The sequence below is a fragment of the Anabrus simplex genome, chromosome 2, assembly GCF_040414725.1.
Source record: "Anabrus simplex isolate iqAnaSimp1 chromosome 2, ASM4041472v1, whole genome shotgun sequence".
Classification (NCBI taxonomy): domain Eukaryota; kingdom Metazoa; phylum Arthropoda; class Insecta; order Orthoptera; family Tettigoniidae; genus Anabrus; species Anabrus simplex.
Window position 1 is genome coordinate 337,726,089 of NC_090266.1, and position 20,058 is coordinate 337,746,146.

Sequence of the window (20,058 nt, forward strand, 5' to 3'; positions counted from 1 at the left end):
ATGTTCCTTTTTATATTCAGGTAACACACTACACTGCTAGTCAACAGAAAAACACACAATAGTGATTACATCCCTCCATATAGAGTTGGCGTCAGGAAGGACATCTGGTTGTAAAACAGGGCAAAATCTACATCTGTGACACAGTTCCCACCCGCGACCCCACATATGTGGGGAAAGCGGAATAAGAACAAATAGTCTGCAAGATGGATAAGATAAATGTTCCAGTCCATCTAATTAGTGCATATTCTGTTCTGTTAATATTTCTTGGTGTTCTAAAGAATTGTCTTGCTGAAGTATCGCACGCGTGGTATTGACAGAAGTTGGGCAGTGTCCTCTTTTAACTTCGTAAATGTCCGGCTCCATGGCTAAATGGTTAGCGTGCTGGCCTTTGGCCACAGGGGTCCCGGGTTCGATTCCCGGCAGGGTCGGGAATTTTAACCTTAATTGATTAATTTCGCTGGCACCGGGCTGGGTGTATGTGTCGTCTTCATCGCCAATTCATCCTCATCATGTCGCGCAGGTCGCCTACTGGAGTCAAATCAAAAGACCTGCATCTGGCGAGCCGAACTTGTCCTCGGACACTCCCGGCACTGAAAGCCATACGCCATTTCATTTTTTTTACTTCGTAAATGCAATAAAGTTGCTCACAATAAAAGTGTGTGTCAACTCGACCGCTTCGAATTGAACAACTCCCTCGAAATTCCACCAAATTCACAGCATCCCCGTCTGCCCAAAGCAACCTTGACGAAATTGATTGTTTTCATGAGGCACTTCTAATTCCTTTTCTCAGTATTGTACAAAAGGGTCCAGTTCATCGCATGTTACAATGCATTCCCACAATCATTCACTGGGAGATATATGAGAAGTTATTTGCAAATATCATCTCGTCTTTGAATTGTCGTCAGATCATGAGGATCTTCCTGTTCGCCAGTGTGTCAACTGAGATGTGTTCTAACTGTGGCTTCGGTAACTCCACGATATAGGCTACTCGCAGTCCAAGAGCGGTCTTTTCTATAACTCAAGAGTGGTTTCCCTTCAAGGCTAATATCTCATCACTGAATTGACTGATCTGAGCTGATGCATTATGTTACAGCACTGAAGAATAATCTTGACCAGTTTGGTACAAATCTACCCACGCAAGAAAGTTGACAAAGCCTTCAATGAAACGTGTAGGCTTATTACAGGTTGTTTGAGGTCTACACCTCTTGTAAAATTCTACCACTTTGCTGGGATAACGCCACCAGATATTCGTTGTGAGGTAGCTGCAAATGCAGAGAGAACTAAACAAGTCCATCAGCAATCCCACCCACTATAGGGTTGTGCATCAGCTGCTCCCAGAATGAGATCCAGGATAAGCGTCCTAAACACCACAGCGGTCTGACAAACTACAGCAGCTGGAGCAAGAAAACAAAGTTGGGTTTCTCGTCTTGAGAATATCTCTACCTGGCATCACCTTTCGAAACGCCTTCCAGACCATGGATCATCTACTGGATTGCCTGCTGTACAGTAGAAGATCTCCTTGCGACACCAAATGCTGTTGAGGTTGCCCGTCACTGGTCTGACTTGCTATGACTTAGTTTACGATTGCAATATATATATTTTTTCTCACTGGAATTTAAAAAAGTTGATGCTTTTTCAATTCAAACCACCCCTTCACCTTCGAGTTCCCAGATTTCACCCGTTGTTGACTCACACAAATCTTTTCTCTAAAAGTCCAAAAGTTTCCAAAAGTTTCCATTGATATTTTTGAAAATATACGCCTAATGCACAAATGTGAAACACTGTTGACACACTCATCACAATATCTCTAGAACCACTGAATCGATGAGAGAAAAACTTGACTTGAAGTTTCCTCGTAGGCTGTAAGTAACAGTTGCTGAACCTTCCTTAACATTCAAGCCCTAAGGGGTACACACACAAAGTGGGCAATTTTTTGCGGTGATAGGTCGTGGGATGCTATGATATTTAATTTGTATACCACTTAGTAGCGTTCATAAATCGTGGGCTGCTGTAAGTTAATAGATATTTATACCACTTAGTTGTATTCATAGGTCGTGGGCTGCTATAACAGTTCATTTTAATGACTCTTAGTATCGTTGATAACTTATGAGCTGCTTCAATATTTCTTTTCTATCTTGATAGAGAAGGAATTCATGGATAACTCCCGCAAACATCCTAAGAACTAAGGTAGATGTTTATATTATTTTTCTTATATGCAAAAAAAGTGTTAACTAAAAAATCGTCGTGAGATCAGGGGCAAACCCACTATTTGTCTAAAGTATTTTTCAAAAACTTTCAGCCTGATTAGTAACAGAGGCCACGGTCGGTTTCTTTCCAGCCTAGTTCCAACTGCACATGTTATGAGAGTGAACATTGACGTTATCCCAAGCAGCAATTACTCTAATTACACTACTAATTACACTAAGATACTAGAAAATTACCAATGGATTTATACTGTTCTAACAGTGAAGCTAAAATATTCATTAAAGGTATATCTTCCGGAGTGAAATGAAGGAGACGAGGTGAAAGCAACTTATCGTGAAGTAAGGAGTTATACTCCTCAGAGTATGGCATTTTGTGTACTTACAACGAAAACTCGATATAAACAAACTAGTCAAACGTGAACACCCAGGAAATGCCAATAACTTTCTATGTACTGTATATCTTGGACTGAGATTTCTGTCAAAAAAATGTACTACACTTAGATATTCATTATAAATTGAAATTGTACTGACTTTGTTAGTTCTCACTCCTTCGGAATATTTTTAAGAAAAGGAAATAACATATTCGACAATTAGTTAAAGGTTTATTTTTTTATTCAAAGAATCGTGTATCTAATGATTTAGTCCATCTTTCCAGTAATGTGTTAGGAATTTTTTCAATTAGAATTTTACCCTTAGAATTGGCACTTTGGGGGCGAAGAAGTAATCTAAGTGCTTCTGGGCGATGTTGAAGTAATCAAATAATTTTCTTGAGAATATTTCTCGGGAACTGAAATAGATGTTAATTAGAAGTCATATGTTGACAGAGCGAATTGGCTGCGCGGTTCGGCCCGTGTAGCTGTTAGCTTTCATTCGGAAGATGGTGGATTCGAACTCCACTGTCAGCAACCTTGAATATGGTTCTCCGCGGTTTCCTGTTTTCACAACAGGCAGATGCTGAGCCTATACCATAATTAAGGCTATGGTCGTTTCCTTCCTAGTCTTAGCATTCTCCTATCCCATCATCGCCGTAATACGTTTCTGAGTCGGTGTGACGTAAAAGTAAGAGAAAAATAGAAGATAAGATGAGTGTACTAAGACGTCCATCGTAGCCATTCGTGCCACTTTCTTGAGGTCAACAGGAGCACGCGAGACTGTGCGTTACCTTGGTAAAATACAAGGTTAATACTAGGTTCTTTTACTTGTTGTGGGATTATTCCTCCAACTGACTCCACAGCAGATTTAAATCGATCTTCTGACGGTGTGGAAGTAGCTAATAGTAGAGTTTACACTTGAAATGGGTTCGATCCTGTAACTCTGAACATAGGATGTGAATGCTAAACGAACCCAACCATGCAGCCGTTCCATGCACCAATTGGTTGTGTAATGCATAGAGACAGCCAAGTCATAAAAATAAAATTTTAATAATTGTATTTATACGAGAAAAATTATCCGAGGTGTATGTCACTACCCTCCTCCTTCGTCGGTCTAGAAATATGCTCCGATTGGAGATCTGAGCTGCAACTACTGGAGCTGATTGCCACTTTCCTGGATACGCAGTTTAGTATTTATTTTAAATGTGATGGTTTTTCATTCCAAAAGTAGTACATTATTATAACAAATATTTTAAAAAGTATTTCAAAATAATTTTATTTGTTTATTTGGATCAGTCAAATGTTAAGAGTTATGAATCTTTACGTAACGGCATATGCAAAGCTGTACGATTACTGTAGCTACCGCCAGACTCCAAACTTAGGGATGTCCTGGCTCACGAATTCTCTGAGGTAAACAACATTTTTTTTTTTTACTTAAACTGTTTAAATTTTACACTTCACTCCAGCTAATTAACAACAAAAGTCATAAAATAAAAGTTAATTTTTGAAAACACTATCGACACCTAGCGAGTTGGTTTGTAAGGTAGAAGTAAATGCAAACTTGTAAAATAGTCAAGCAGATATAACAAGCAAGTAAATTCTTCTTTGCACATATGCAATGTTGTGCATTTAAGGGTTACGTCAAGATTTTCTTACAACTATGTGCATACACTACCACAATTTCAGTCCTGCTCCATGGCTAAATGGTTAGCATGCTGGCCTTTGGCCACAGGGGTCCCGGGTTCGATTCCGGGCAGGGTCGGGAATTTTAACCTTAATTGGTTAATTTCTCTGGAACGGGGGCTGGGTGTATGTGTCGTCTTCATCATCATTTCATCCGTATCATGACGCGCAGGTCGCCTACGGGTGTCAAATCAAAAGACCTGCATCTGGCGAGCCGACCTTGTCCTCGGACATTCCCGGCACTAAAAGCCATACGCCATTTCATCTTTACCACAATTTCATACTCGGGAAGCTAGACATTAGAACGTAGGATTCTGTGATATTCTAATAAGTACTTTGTGAAGGTACAGTGGTTATTTCTAGTGGTTTAACATTACACATAGGAGGTTTTCGGTGCCAGAAGAATGGAAAAGGTTTAGGATGGGGAAGGTAGAAGACGTGGCCTTAATTAAGGCACATCCCCAGCATTTGCAGGTGTGAAAATAAGAGATTACGGAAAAACATCTTCAAAGCTGACGATGGTGAGATTCGAACCTACTATAATCCGAATGCAAGCTCACAGTGACACGGCCGTACCGCATATTTTGGGAAGTGGTGAGAAATTCCCAAAGCAAGCTGTGTCATTGGCCACGAGAATACGGCTTCACATGAAATACAAACCACAGTGACCGAGCTCGATAGCTGCAGTCGCTTAATTGCGGCCAGTATCCAGTATTCGGGAGATAGTAGGTTCGAACCCCACTATCGGCAGCCCTGAAAATGGTTTTCCGTGGTTTCCCATTTTCACACCAGGCAAATGCTGGGGCTGTACCTTAATTAAGGCCACGGCCGATTCCTTCCCACTCCTTGCCCTCTCAAAAAAAAAAAAAAAGCAAACCACAGTGAGCTCACGCAAATTGTTCCCGTATGGGAGCCTATCGGGGCCAGTTTGTTGAGGAGACACGTTGCTAACGTGTGAAAGAGTATGCTGTTCCGTGGTGCCGCCGCACGTGATTGATAGAGAACATCAACATGAGTTGGGAATGTACTGTGGGTCGTAAGCAAAGAGGTCATGAGGTTTTGTGGGTGTAATTGGTCTCCTGATGTGATCAAGTGGCTAAAGGGGAGATACATTACGTAAGCGATCCATTCTGCTGATGAGATGATTTTGGTAAATCCGTCTCTCCTACCCGGGACACGTCACGGCTTTTGTTATTCCTTAATCCTTAAAGAGAGCCTCTGATTGCAGTAGAATGGAACAGTAAGATGAATTGGCCATTGTGTGTTCAGAGGCTGTGACCCAATCCTAGTTCTCACTCTTCCTAGCAAGGATTATGCATTCGTTCCTCGCAGGACGCCTCTGGCATCTTGCGTTTTCTCTTCACAAATAAATAAATAAATAAATAAATAAATAAATAAATAAATAAATAAATAAATAAATGATATTTTCCTTATATAATGGTGTTCTTGGAAAATTTGGAAGAATGGAAGAATCGTTATTTCTATATGAGTGGCAATAATCTAATTCCGCGGCTTAATGGTCCGCATTCCGGTTCTTGACCACGGAGTACCGGATTAGATTCCAGGCCGAGTCATGACGGATGATTAGTGCTTTCGGCTCGGGGGAAAAAGTTTCTGTTCTTTCCGTCAAATGCCTGCTGCTCACACATTACCACACAGTGACCCCAAAGTTCACTTACCACACCAGGCGCCGCACAACTGCTGCACCAGATTAGATAGCAATTCAAAATAACTCAGACTTATGAGAGTAACGGAGTCCGAAGTCTATTTAATACTATTATTATTAATATTATTATTGTTAATGTTAATATTATATATATTATAATATTATAATCAAATAGTGGTCTGTATCACCAAAACGTCTCCGGAATACCCACGTATTCCTATTAGCTTTCCTGAATTCAAAGTCGGTAATAATATACTGTGGTCTATTATGGATCTGGTGCCACTACCCTCCCATGTGTAGCGGTGAATAGCCTCATGCCTAGAGAATGTATTCATACCTGATAATTGATATTATTATTATTTTTTTTTTGCTAGCGGCTTTACGTCGCACCGACACAGATAGGTCTTATGGCGACGATGGGATAGGAAAGGCCTAGGAGTTGGAAGGAAGCGGCCGTGGCCTTAATTAAGGTACAGCCCCAGCATTTGCCTGGTGTGAAAATGGGAAACCACGGAAAACCATCTTCAGGGCTGCCGATAGTGGGATTCGAACCTACTATCTCCCGGATGCAAGCTCACAGCCGCGCGCCTCTACGCGCACGGCCAACTCGCCCGGTTATTATTATTATTATTATTATTATTATTATTATTATTATTATTATTATTATTAACGAGCCTTCGTGGCTCAGGCGGCAGCGCACCGGCCTCTCACCGCTGGGTTCAGTGGTTCAAATCCCGGTCACTCCATGTGAGATTTGTGCTGGACAAAACGGAGGCGGGACAGGTTTTTCTCCGGGTACTCCGGTTTTCCCTGTCATCTTTCATTCCAACGACACTCTCCAATATCATTTCATCTGTCACTCATTAATCATAGCTCTAGAGGAGTGCGACAGGCTTCGGCAGCCGGCACTATTCCTATCCGTGTTGCTAGATGGGGCTTCATTCATTCCATTCCTGACTCGGTCGAATGACTGGAAACAGGGTGAGGATTTTCATTTATTGTTATTATTATTATTATTATTATTATTATTATTATTATTATTATTATTATTATTATTATTATTATTTTGCTAGGGGCTTTACGTCGCACCGACACAGATAGGTCTTATGGCGACGATGGGATAGGAAAGGCCTAGGAGATGGAAGGAAGCGGCCGTGGCCTTAATTAAGGTACAGCCCCAGCATTTGCCTGGTGTGAAAATGGGAAACCACGGAAAACCATTTTCAGGGCTGCCGATAGTGGCATTCGAACCTACTATCTCCCGGATGCAAGCTCACAGCCGCGCGCCTCTACGCGCACGGCCAACTCGCCCGGTTATTATTATTATTATTATTATTATTATTATTATTATTATTATTACAGGGGTATGAAGAGCAAGTGGTATGGCCACTTGTTTCTTACTAAGGCAATCGCGGTTCGAATTCCAGGCAATACATTCGGGATTTTTGCAATGTAAATTCATTCTGAGTCATGCTCCTCCTTGTGCTCAGGCGGCTAGGACTATACAATCCACCGGTGGTTTCTAACTCGTTAGAGGAGAGATCCTAACTGGGACTATGTGCAAGTAGGGTAGCATCTTTCTTCACAGAACCAAGCTCAGACCTATGGGTGTAACGGAGTCCGACGTCTATTCAATAGGCGAGGGACTCCATGCAAACAACCCGTCGAACGAAATGGAATTCAATGGGGAGCTATCAGTATTAATGGGACTTCTGAAAGGAAGAAATTAGAACCGGCTGAATCAGCAAGTAGGATGTTCTGGATGTGTTCCGATTTAATGATATTTGGGTAAGGGAGGAAGAGCTATGAGATTATAATATATCCTGTACGAGTGCTCAAAAGCGAAGGGCAGAGTGTGGGGTAGGACTGTTCATCAGGAATACTGTTGCACGCAACATAGTTACTGTTATTCACGCAAATGAGCGAATGATGTAGCAGATTTAGCTGTTGGAGGAACTAAGACGGAAATGTCTGAGTCTAGTCACCATGTGAGGGTGCATATGAGGATAGAATTGACAAGTTTTATAAAGCCTCCAGTGATATCATAATAAGTGTCAGCAGAAAGAAGGAGATAGTGCTAATGGGTGATTTTCGTGCGAGAGTTGGAAATAGAACCGAAGGATACAAAAAGGTGATGGGTAAAAGTGGGAATGCTATGGAAGCTAATAGGAAGGGTAAGCGTTTACCGGACTTCCTTTTTAGTATGAAATTAGCAGGTATGAATACATTCTTCAAGCATGAGGATATTCACCGCTACACATGGGAGGGTAGTGGCACCAGATCCTAATAGACCACAGTATATGATTACCGACTTTGAATTCAGGAAAACCGGGCGAGTTGGCAGTGCGGTCAGGGGCACGCGGTTGTGAGTTTGCATCCGGGAGATAGTGGATTCGAATCCCACTGTCGGGAGCCCTGAATGTGGTTTTCCGTGGTTTCCCATTTTCACACCAGGCAAATGCCGGGACTGTACCCTAATTAAGGCCACAGCCGCTTCCTTCCAACTCCTAGACCTTTCATATCCCATCGTCGCCATAAGACCTATCTGTGTCGATGCGACTTAAAGCAACTAGCAATTTAGGAAAGCAATTAGGTATACGTTGGTATTCCGGAGACGTTTTGGTGATACAGACCACTATTTGATCTGTACTGAACTAAGTATCTCTAGGCCTAGGGCAGAAAGTGAAATCTGTCTGCAGACAAATAAGGGCAGAAAATCTCCAAGACGAGGAAATAAGACAGAAGTATGCCTACATGGATATGATTAGTGAAATGTTCCGAACAACAGACAGTAATAATACTAATAATAATATTTGTTTTACGTCCCACTAACTATTTTTACGGTTTTCGGAGATGCCGAAATGCCGTAATGTCGCCTAGAAAAGTTCTTCTACGTGCCAGTAACTCTATCGATACGAGGATGACGTATTTGAGCACCTCCAAATACCACCGCTCTGATCCAGGATCGAACGTGCCAAGCTGGGGTCAGAAGACCAGCGCCTCAACTATCTGAACCACTCAACCCGGCAATAGACAGCTAGCAGTGTGGCTGGCATACAGGGATGCTGTAGTAGAAACAGCAAGGGAATTCCTAGGTACAACTGTGTGTAGAAATGAGATAAAAGCGAACGTCTTGGTGGAATGATGATGTGAGAGCAGCCTGTAAACGTAACAAGAAGGAGTATCAGAAATGGCTCCAAATAAGGACCGATACAGACAAGGAATCTCACGTAGATGTAGGAAACAGAGCAATACAAATAATTGTTGAACCCAAGAAGAAGTCGTGGGAAGATTTCGATAATAACCTGAAAAGGCTAGGTCAAGCTGCAGGGAAACCTTCCTGGACAGTAATAAAGAATTTTAGAAAGGTAGAGAAAGAGGAAACGTGATTGGAATTGAGGAGGTAATCGACGGTGAGATAGCGGCCCCGGTCTAGGATGTGAAGAATAACGGCCGAGAGGATTCGTCGTGCTGACCACACGACACTCCGTAATTTGCAGGCCTTCGGGCAGAGCAGCGGTCGCTTCGTAAGCCAAAGCCGTTTAAGTACTGTAGTGCCATGAGGTTGGGTTAGGTTAGAGAAAGAGGGAATGAATAGTGTATTGAGTAAATCAGGCAAACTCATAATATTTTTCAGTTTGCTGTACATCGCACCGACACACAGGTCTTATGGTGACTATAGGATAGGAAAGGGTTAGGAGTGGAAAGGAAGCGACCGCGTTCTTAATTAAGGTACAGCCCCAATATTTGCTGGTTTGAAAATGGCAAAGCACGGAAAACCATCTTCAGGGCTGCCGACAGCGGGGTTCGAACCCATTATGACCTGAATGCAAGCTCACAGCTCACTAGGTTACAACACCACCAATGACCTCTATATCCCACGAGACCATCGTCATAGATTGAACCCTTGCCTCTAGCAACAATACACATACGACATAAAATGAACCCTTAAAAACATATAAACCAATAAAAAGCTAACTAAAAGTAATCAGTACCCTGTCATATGACCGTTCCATTCTTATCGAGTATAGCATCCAACTAGCTATGGCCGAAATTTCTTTCTAATGAAATCACATCGCAGACATTACAATGTTTTCTTTCCAACTCCCCTCTGCGTCTAGCTAAAACAAATGTTACTGTCTGAGATATAAGTTGAAATACGAACTGAAGATGAATGCAAACAAATGCACGTGGCGAAGTCGTACTCTGATTTTAACATGATACAAAGATGACGAAATGTAGGACTACAGACATGTTTATTTACAAATAGCTTCATTATCTAAAGTCATGAAGCATCAGACAAGTAAATCTCCGAAAAGTGGAGAGAAGCAATTAATTGTAACGATGTAAATACAACGAATTTTGAGTGTACCGGTTATTGGAATAAGTCATTCCAGTCTGTTCTTGTGTTATTTATCCTGATGTTTATTGCCAATAGAAATTCTGTCGCATGACACAGTGTGGTTTGTTTAATTTTCTGTTGAGATCTGAATCCGATTGCTGCTTTTAGGAAGATATTTAATTTCTATTTTACAAAGTGTACGGATGCCAGCTTAAAGCGAATGCCATTCTTTTGACATTATGCGTATTTCTGATTACAAACTCTTAGTTTATTTGGTTCAGCATTCCCAGTACAGCTCTCCACGAGGCGAGATATTTCTAACTAATCAGATAGTTCTTCCAGGCGGAGGGATACTGTCACTTAGTTTACATCTGTTCAAGGAGTGAAAGATTTACAATTTGTTTTGATTTCTTGCTTGTAGATGTTCCTTGGAGAACGTGCAACAATTACTGGAACACTCCGAGCTGCGTGAATGCATACGAGAGGAGCAACCTGACATGCTGGGACACGTACTACAACAACACGGCTACCAGCAAGATCTGCTCCGTCAACAACATGAACATATCCGTGAAGGAGCTGACAGATCCCGTCAAGGAGTTCTGGGAGTAAGTACTTCCTTTTTGTTCGTACTGCCCCACGTTCTTCAAAGCCAATTAGTCACCCAGTTTCATCAACCAACGATTTGTAAAGGAATAAAGACAGGAAATTGTTATGGCTGGGGACCAAATACGTAGGAGTCGGCGAATTACATAAACACAGAGATTATTTAGTTATTCGTATCAATTGAAGGTGACATCTGGTAATGCCAGAACTAAACGAGACGCAAAGTGCAGCACTTGACACTTGACTAGGGAAGTGGATCGTGGTAAGCAAGCAGAAACGTTCCAAGATTACATTAAGTGATGTTGATGGTTGATTTATGGGCCCACACATCGCGGTAAGGAGGGAAGTGTATGGAAAAGGAAATCCTTCAACATCGAAAGTTTAAAAACAGTTCGTGCCTAATTGACACCGTGATGACATTGCAGGCGAACGATGTTGGCTATTAAAGAGCATTTTTGCCGGTCGACCTCAGTAGCACCGTTAATTTTTTTATTTTTTTTTTTGCTAGTTGCTTTACGTCGCACCGACATAGATACGTCTTATGGCGACGATGGGGCAGGAAATGGCTAGGAGTGGGAAGGAAGCTGCCGTGGCCTTAATTAAGGTACAGCCCCAGCATTTGCCTGGTGTGAAAATAGGAAACCACGGAAAACCATTTTCAGGGCTGCCGACAGTGGGGTTCGAACCTACTATCTCCCGAATACTGGATACTGGCCGCACTTAAGCGACTGCAGCTATCGAGATCGGTGCACCGTTAATTGACCTTCTGTTTCCAATGTAGCGGGTTCAATTTCAGTAGCATTCGGTGGCATTTGAGGGTGTTAAATACAGTGCTACAACTCCGTGTTGGTGGTTTCCGGTACGTTAAAGAAATCCGACACTCTAACGTCTGTTAAGACCGCTAGCTGTTAGACCGGACGTTAAACAAACAGCATTCATTCATTACCTCTCTCTTGTATAATGCTCCATGATAGGACTGAGAAGCAGCGCAGGCATAATATTCAAATCTGGGCGTGATAAGAGGATTCCCGAGTGATTCATTTCCTTGGTTTATCCACACTCCGCAAAATTATCTCTTTACAGTCCTTGAATATCCCTGGATGAATGGGAGGTAAAGGCTTCTACTATCCGTAACCTCGGTAGTAAGTGGGATGGAGCTCCTTTCTAATGTAGGCTGAATAAACCACTGAACCGTGTGCCTCTGTATTGCAGTCGATCCCATGTCCCTTTACCGCCCCAGCTAGGAAACACTCCTTATCCGCACTCGCTTCAGGAAAATGTTGCAAAAGTACCTTTTTCAAGTTAGAAATATTCATCTCAATTCTATGGAGAAACAATTACAGTCTTATACGCTACCGCAGACGCCACGATAACATATGACCGAGTATGTCTCAAGCTTGTCACGTGAGAAAGTCTTCTAAAAACATTGGTGCAGCCTCTTCAGTTCATTCATAACCGACCGCACACCGCGTTCAGTGAGGTGTTCTCATTCAGAAAATGTTCAACATACTAAATGAGTGAAAACCCCGTGGCACAGACAGGACTTCGGTCTATTGAGATGGCTTGTGTCAACCAGATGGCCTGCAGTTATTGGAGAATTACGTGATCAGTACGACGACTTCCTTAGCCGTATTGTCTGGTTTTCTGGACTGGGTGCACTGCCACTCATACCAGACACCTCACGATTTCAAGTGAAGCACATTTTAGGCATCAATCTAAGAATACAACTCTTGGAAAAAATGGAAACTGAACCCGGGAACTCTGGAACAGACATTTTCCAGTACCACGAGACTGATTTAATCTAAATATATTGATCATGGTTTACTTGCTATCGATCATGTGAGACTGTTATGCAGTGTATGCGGTATGATTGCTCATTATCTCAATGGTCGTGATGTACACAATGTATCTTTTAGGATTACAGTACTACACTACCTGATCAAAGTGTCCCGACGCCTATGTGAAACTGCACTTAGACTTTACATTCACGTTCCCTATTACTGGACATCTGTTTGGGTGGGTCTACCCTTCGCCTTTATGATGGCTTTAACTCTGCTGGGGAGGTGTCTGAATGTCTGTGGAGGAAAGGCAGCCCATTCTTCCTCAAGAGCCGAAACCAGAGAAGGTAGTGATGTTGGACGTTGGGATCTGGAGCGGAGTCGACGTTCTAACTCATCCTAAAGGTGTTCCATTGGGTTCAGGTCGGGACTCTGGGCAGACCGGTCCGTTTCAGGAATGTTATTTTCCACAAAACATTTGCCTTACAGATGCAGCTTTATGACTGGGTGCATTGTCATGCTGGTATAATCTTCTCCGAACTGGTCCTCTACTGTACGCAGTACACAATGGGTTCAAATGTGTTCATTTCCTGCTGCATTTAGAGTTTTCTTAAGAGCAAGGCCCCTGTTCAGCATAGCAGGTGAGGTGAGGCTACCTGGGTAAGGTACTGGTCCTTTTCCCCAGTTATATCCCCCGATCCAACGTCTGACGCTCCAGGACACTGCTCTTGAGGCGGTAGATGCGGTATCCCTCGCTGAGTCCGAGGAAAAACCAACACTGGAGAGTAAACAGATTAAGAAAGAAAGAAGGAAAGAAACAATACACAATGTGGCGGTCCATAGTTACGTTGCGAAATGTATTCTATCTGCTTTTTTTAGGGATGTCTGATCAAACGTGCCTTTCCACATTAAAAACGTTGTGCGGAAAGTGCAAGGAACGTAACATAAAAGGCACATGGAGCGTATCCATGATCGGGTTTGGTACAACTCTTAAGAAATTACATTTTTCAGGTGTGGATTGCTTATGGCAGTCGATAGTATTCAACTACTGTAATGCATGTGGAAGAAATACTGAAACTATGGAGAAGAGAGGAGTAAAAGTAGAAGAAATGTTGGAGGAAGGAAGGGCGTGATGGAGAGGTAGACAACTGTGGAGGTTCTTGATTTACAACCTGATCCAGAAGACTGGAAACGGGAAATGAATAATAATAATAATAATAATAATAATAATAATAATAATAATAATAATAATAATAATAATAATAAGAAGAAGAAGAAGAAGAATAAGAATAATAATAAGAAGAAGAAGAACAGAAAATGCTAAAAAAAATAAAATGCTTCATTCTTACTTTTAAAATGCTAAAATCTACCATTTCTACTTATTAAAACATTATCCATTTTTACTTGTAATCAAAGAAATTTAGGGTTAGTTAACCAAGAAAGCCTAAAGTGGTATACGATCATAGCCACAGGACCTCCAGTTTTATGCGGAATCACAGTCCAAGAAATGTGCTGTATCGAGGTTCTACCATAAAAATAAACTCTGGAATGCTATGACGTTAACGACACGCTCTATTTCTCGTACAACATACTATATCTTCATAAATGCTGGTCAGCTGTGTGGTCCAGTAACCTCGGCTGACGTGCTGAGTCACACTTATCTAGTGAGGGTGACGGAGCAAGTTCAAGCCTGGGAAGAAGTCCTGAAGTCCATCAACAGATCCCTGTCTCTACCAAGATAGTGAAGCCGCTGACACCATGCGGTTCATACCTCCCTGAGTTTTATTCCCGGCCGAGCCGAGGATTTCGTTCGCATTTGGTTAATGCCTTATAGTTGGTGGAAGAGGACGCATGCCGAAGAATATTCAGTAGGCTAAGCGATCGTTTATATACCATCACTCAGCTTCTAGAAATGTACACGTTTCCGATTTCTAGAAAAAGCATGAGCTCGATTTGAAACTCCCACTATGCAATCAATAGATGGGAACGCCTGATGTGCAGAAAAGAAGATGGATTTATTGCCAATCAAGGAAAAATGTCAGAGTCTATTCTTTCATTTGGTTTTGTAAAGTATGCTAAGATAGCTTTACTTTGTATGGCCCATTGGTTGACAATGGTAGATAGTGTATAAAGAACACCGCTATTCATAATTCGACCAGTTGTGTACAGAACCTGATATTATGAAATCCATTAAAATTGGTAGGTTAGCTGGGCTGGGCCTGTCATATGCTTGGACGAGGAAGATCAGCAAGGAAAGTTCTCCTCCTGGAACCAGGTGGAAAGAAGACTGGGACGACCGATGCTCAGACGGAAGGACGGAATAGAGGAGGAAGCACTAAGAGTTGGCTGCAGGGTGTGGAAGACAGTTGTCAGGGGCAGAGACGGATGGCCATACTCATTGAGGTACCCAAGTCCCACCTTGGGCTGCAGCACGATCGAAAGGAGAAGAAGAAGAAGAAGAAGAAGAAGCGATATCGCTGCTTATTTTCCAAAACCGGGCGAGTTGGCCGTGTGGTCAGGGGCACGCGGCTGTGCGCTTGCATCCGGGAGATAGTGGGTTCGAATCCCACTGTCGGCAGCCCTGAAGATGGTTTTCCGTGGTTTCCCATTTTCACACCAGGCACATGCTGGGGCTGTACCTTAATTAATGCCACGGCCGCTTCCTTCCAACTCCTAGGCCTTTCCTATCCCATCGTCGCAATAAGACCTATCTGTGACGGTGCGACGTAAAGCCACTAGAAAAAAAAATCCGATGTGCACATCAAGCAAGTGTGAAGCGTAGAACCCGGCAAATTTTAAATGCGGCAGATAAGAATTATAATTAGTGAGTTAGATAGCGAGTAATTCAAGGGTAACATGGGTGTTCACGTGCACTTGTGCTCTACACAAGCCACCGCTACTAAGAAGTGACATTTCAAATCGAATTTTGTTCACCGAAATGACCGAAGCAAACCGTTTTTGTCTACGGATGTTTTTGTTATGTAGGATGTTGGAAACAATGGATGTTTGTTACATTCTTATGTTGGATATTCTGAAAATTAGGCGCCATTCGCTTACTGGTCAGACTGCGTTCGGTTGCAATATGATGATGGAGCAAGATCTCAGTGTACAGGAGCACTAAACATGAAAAAATTGTATTTCTAAACACGTTTTTATCTACAATATGTAATATTTCTTGTTAATGCAATAGTTTCTTTCAGTTACGATATAATTCCGTAGTTTAAGTAATTCAGTTCACAGAGCAAGTGGCTGTGCATTTTGAGACAAGTAGCTGTGAGCTTGCAATCGGGAGAGAGTGGGTTGAACCCCACTGTTGGCAGCCCTGAAAGTGGTTTTCCGTGGTTTCCCATTTTCACACCAGGCAAATGCTGAGACTGTACCTTAATTAAGGCCACGGTCGCTTCCTTCGCACTCCTAGCCCTTTCCTCTCCCATCGTCACCATAAGAGCTATCTGTGTCGGTGCGACGTAAAGCAGAGTAAGATATAATTCATTATAATTAATAAATCATACTGTAATATTGTGAGGATCAAACGTATAATTTCCGAGGTGTTTTCCCGATTTTCATAAAATAAAATTCTGGGATGATTTCATTTTCCGTGGTTCTTGGGTGAATGTTTATTCCTGGGTGCATGTTTAACGTAGAAATATTTTGTTTCTCTTGTAAACATTTGTTCAGTGGACATAATACGCTTTGTAGCAATCCTCCCCGTCTATCATTGAGATACGCTGTGAGTGTGTTTGTCAGCCGCTTACGACCATCTGTGCAATTAGTAGGCTAATCCAGATATTCGAAAGCATGTGGGTGATATCAGGTGGGAGCTGGCGGCAATACTTCTCTTGGTATGGATCGTGTGCTACTTCTGTATCTGGAAGAGTGTAAAATGGACCGGAAAAGTACGTATATACTTTAATCAGAGTAGTTAAGTGGTTAGTAGCTCCAGCCTTACCAGATTTCCAGATAACTTTGGTGTTCTTCTTCAACAAACATGTACAGTTTGGACAATAATGATATATATTTACCACTGTACTTTTCTGTCTCCCACCATCAAGATAATTTCTGAGGTTCACGGCCTGAGATCAATCTAACTGATGAGAGGTAAACGGTAAATGCAGTTGATAAAGTTATGTTCATGGGAAGTGAAAAGATAGTGTTATTAACACAATTAATGGCGGAAAAAATCCTCCAGTTGCGACCTCCATCTCATGTTTTGCCGTGATATACGGCTTAGGACTCAGCTAGCCACATGGAAGTCTTTGCAGAGTGGAGGAATGTGAATTTATTTTGTGAAAGGTGAAATTCTGTTCCATTGCCTAATAAGATATCGCATGTCTACTGAAAGACATCAAAGGCAGGTAACGTGATTACCACGAATAGATAAAAAGACTCAAGCAGAGCGGTTTGAAAATTAAAGGAAAATTAAGATCAAATTGAAGGACTATTGAATTTGAGAAAGCCTCCGCTGCTCAGACGGCAGCGCGTCGGCCTCTCACCGCTGGATACCGTGGTTTAAATCCCAGTCACTCCATGCGAGATTTGTGCTGGACAAAGCGGAGGCGGGACAGGTTTTTCTCCGGGTACTCCGGTTTTCCCTGTCATCTTTCATTCCAGCAACACTCTCCATTCTCATTTCATAGCATTTATCAGTCATTAATATCACCTTGGGAGTGGCGACCCCATTGTAATAATAGCCTATATCTGGTTCATTCATTACATCTCTGACCCGGTCAAAGACTGGAAAACAGGTTGTAGGTTTTTTTGTTGAATTTGAGACATTTTTATTTTAGGTCTTAGAATTTGTATTATTCGCAAACCTGGCGTTTGAACTCCGGGGCCGACAATAACTATTGTGAGTGGCGCCTCTATCCAACATTTTCCACGTACACTCCAGGTAAAGATAGGACAGTACCTTATTTCAAGAATCAAGTCATATATTTTATCCAAATATCTAACGATTTACGGCAACACGCACTACTAAAGAACCCACAGTAATACAGGTTATGAGATAACTCCTAGAAATACAGATTCACGGGCTTTATGAGCCCAGATATCCCAGTCTATGACAATAAAACTATGACAACAACAGTTCCGAGATAATGGAGTGTATGAAGTCTTCTGAAAAGGAGACGTTATGTGTCTCAGACTTTTAATTTCTGCTAGGTTTCATTAATATATTTTCCTCCGTTTCTGCCTATTTGAAGTTGTTGGTATTCTATTACACGCCCATTTTAAAATTTATATCAGGTTGTTACAGTTTAGAGTGTAAACACAGACAAGAAGAGTTTAGCATGAGACTTCTTCATCGTGTTCGACAGATCACTTGACCTGTATCCAGTTATACAAGCTTCTGATTGTAACAAGATGTGTGAAGTTTCCAAATACTCCAGTTTAACTTATACCTTACTTCCTGAAGATGGTTTTCCTTGGTTTCCCATTTTCACACCAGGAAAATGCTTGGGCTGTACCTTAATTAAGGCCACGGCCGCTTCCGTTCCAGTCCTAGCCCTTTCCTGTCCCACCGTCGCCATATGTCGGTGCGACGTAAAGCCAATAACAATAAAAACCCTTACTTCGTGTGAATAACGAGTGTGCAAGCACCTTTACTGTGTTTGGGCTAATGAACTTTTCCCTTGTTTGCAGACGCCGAGCGCTCCAGATATCTGAAGGTGTAGAGTACGTGGGAGGTATCAGGTGGGAGCTGGCGGGAACACTCCTCTTGGTATGGATCATGTGCTACTTCTGCATCTGGAAGGGTGTAAAATGGACCGGAAAAGTACGTATATACTCTAGCAAGTAGTGCTTAAGTTAAGTATTTACTGACCTGTCTGCAGGTGGGAAGAGAATATTTAATCACGGATCTCTGACCTACAATAAGCAAAGAATGTTGCTCACAAGTTAAGAAGTTGAGAGAATGATAAACTATTTTTCTGTTCATAATGATCTGAACACATTGAAGGAGTTACAATAAGCCTCTGATTTACATAGGACGAGTATGATTTGTAGCACGGATAAATAACATTGTGTTCGGATTGATACAAGTACAATGGTTCTAGACCTTTCAAAAGGCGAAACGCAACAGGGCACAAACTGATAGAGAAACATTTACGTACGTCGCAGTATTGTTTACTAGTGGTCTATTAAAGGCAATTAGAATATCACGTTTGCATGTAAGACAGCCGTATAGTGAACTTAGGAAGTTCGAAAGAGATCGCAATGTTGGCAGATGTGAGTCTATTCTGTCGTTTTAGAAAGCTGCATGGTCGAACAGCAGGTTTTAAAGAGGGATGTAGGCCTAAATTCAATCACATAGAGAAACATCCGACAGTGACTAGTAGTGGAGCATCTTCTTGTATTGATATCATTGTTATGATTCATCTGTTGTTAAGGTAGCATGACGACAGTAACACTGTATTGAATATCTTCGTCGCCGAGTGCTTCGGTATGGTTAGCACGATTGTTGCTTCCTTACAAAGTGATCTTCCTCATTGGCAGAATATTTTGTTTTCCGATAAATCACGCTTCTGTTTAGGAGCTGTTTTCGGATAAATCGCCCACTTCAATTCCCCAAACGTACAGGATGTGGTTATAACGTAATTTTCTGTACTCATGACAAATCTTAGGTGTCCAGTGGTCTCCTGAAATGTTTTCAGACCTACACAACAAGTCTATACTATAAAAATGAGATGCTGTCTGCTGTTTGTTTCGGACAGGCTCGAAAAGTATCGGACCAATTCGTCTGAAATTTGCTAAGGATGTAGCTTCAAATCACGAGTCACGCAAGGGACACTTTTGATTTTGATTATATTTCACCGTTTCGAACCACTGGGGGATTTTACAGCGATATGCCCCGAATTTGGGCAATTTTTGCCTTACATCAACTAAAATAATGAGTAAACGGTTGACCCTATAGAAAAATGAAGTGCACTGTGTGGCCTTGAACTGACATTTTCTACAAGAAATGTCATGTGCATTTTCTTCGTAACTTTAAGTGTGTTGAAGAAAATTCATCTTTGTTGTGTTTTTCGCCTTCACTAATGAATAGGAGCGTAAGTTGTTCCTTTGTTAAGAGGCCAACTGACGAGTGAGTACACTGTTCTGGATTCCACAGTTGTATTACTGGATTGAGAAATGCTGTGAGCTGTAGTTTATTATCGCCATCATCGTCATGTACATTCGTTGTTTCTGCCTTTTAAATATTTTGTACGTTTACGATTCATATTTAGTGGGTTTATGATTCACATCCATTTTGCGTCATTATGTATGGAAAGAATGCTTCAGTGGCAGCCACCTTTACGCGGCGTGCTCTCCACTGTCGAGAGTGTGGGGCATGTACTGGGTGAGAAGGTCGTGAATATTGTCTACAAGACACACATACGCTTTCGGACCGCCTTAATTTAACCACTTTAATCCT

General features: G+C 41.9%; 1 protein-coding gene across 1 annotated transcript in view; it reads left to right on the forward strand.

The window, feature by feature from the left end:
* The window catches only part of Gat (GABA transporter), a 145,240-nt gene that overhangs the window by 83,085 nt on the left and 42,097 nt on the right, over positions 1-20,058 (forward strand). The window contains exons 4-5 of the mRNA XM_067139069.2: positions 10,688-10,871; positions 18,288-18,420. Coding sequence (XP_066995170.1) covers positions 10,688-10,871; positions 18,288-18,420 — 317 coding nt within the window. The remainder of the gene's footprint in view (positions 1-10,687; positions 10,872-18,287; positions 18,421-20,058) is intronic.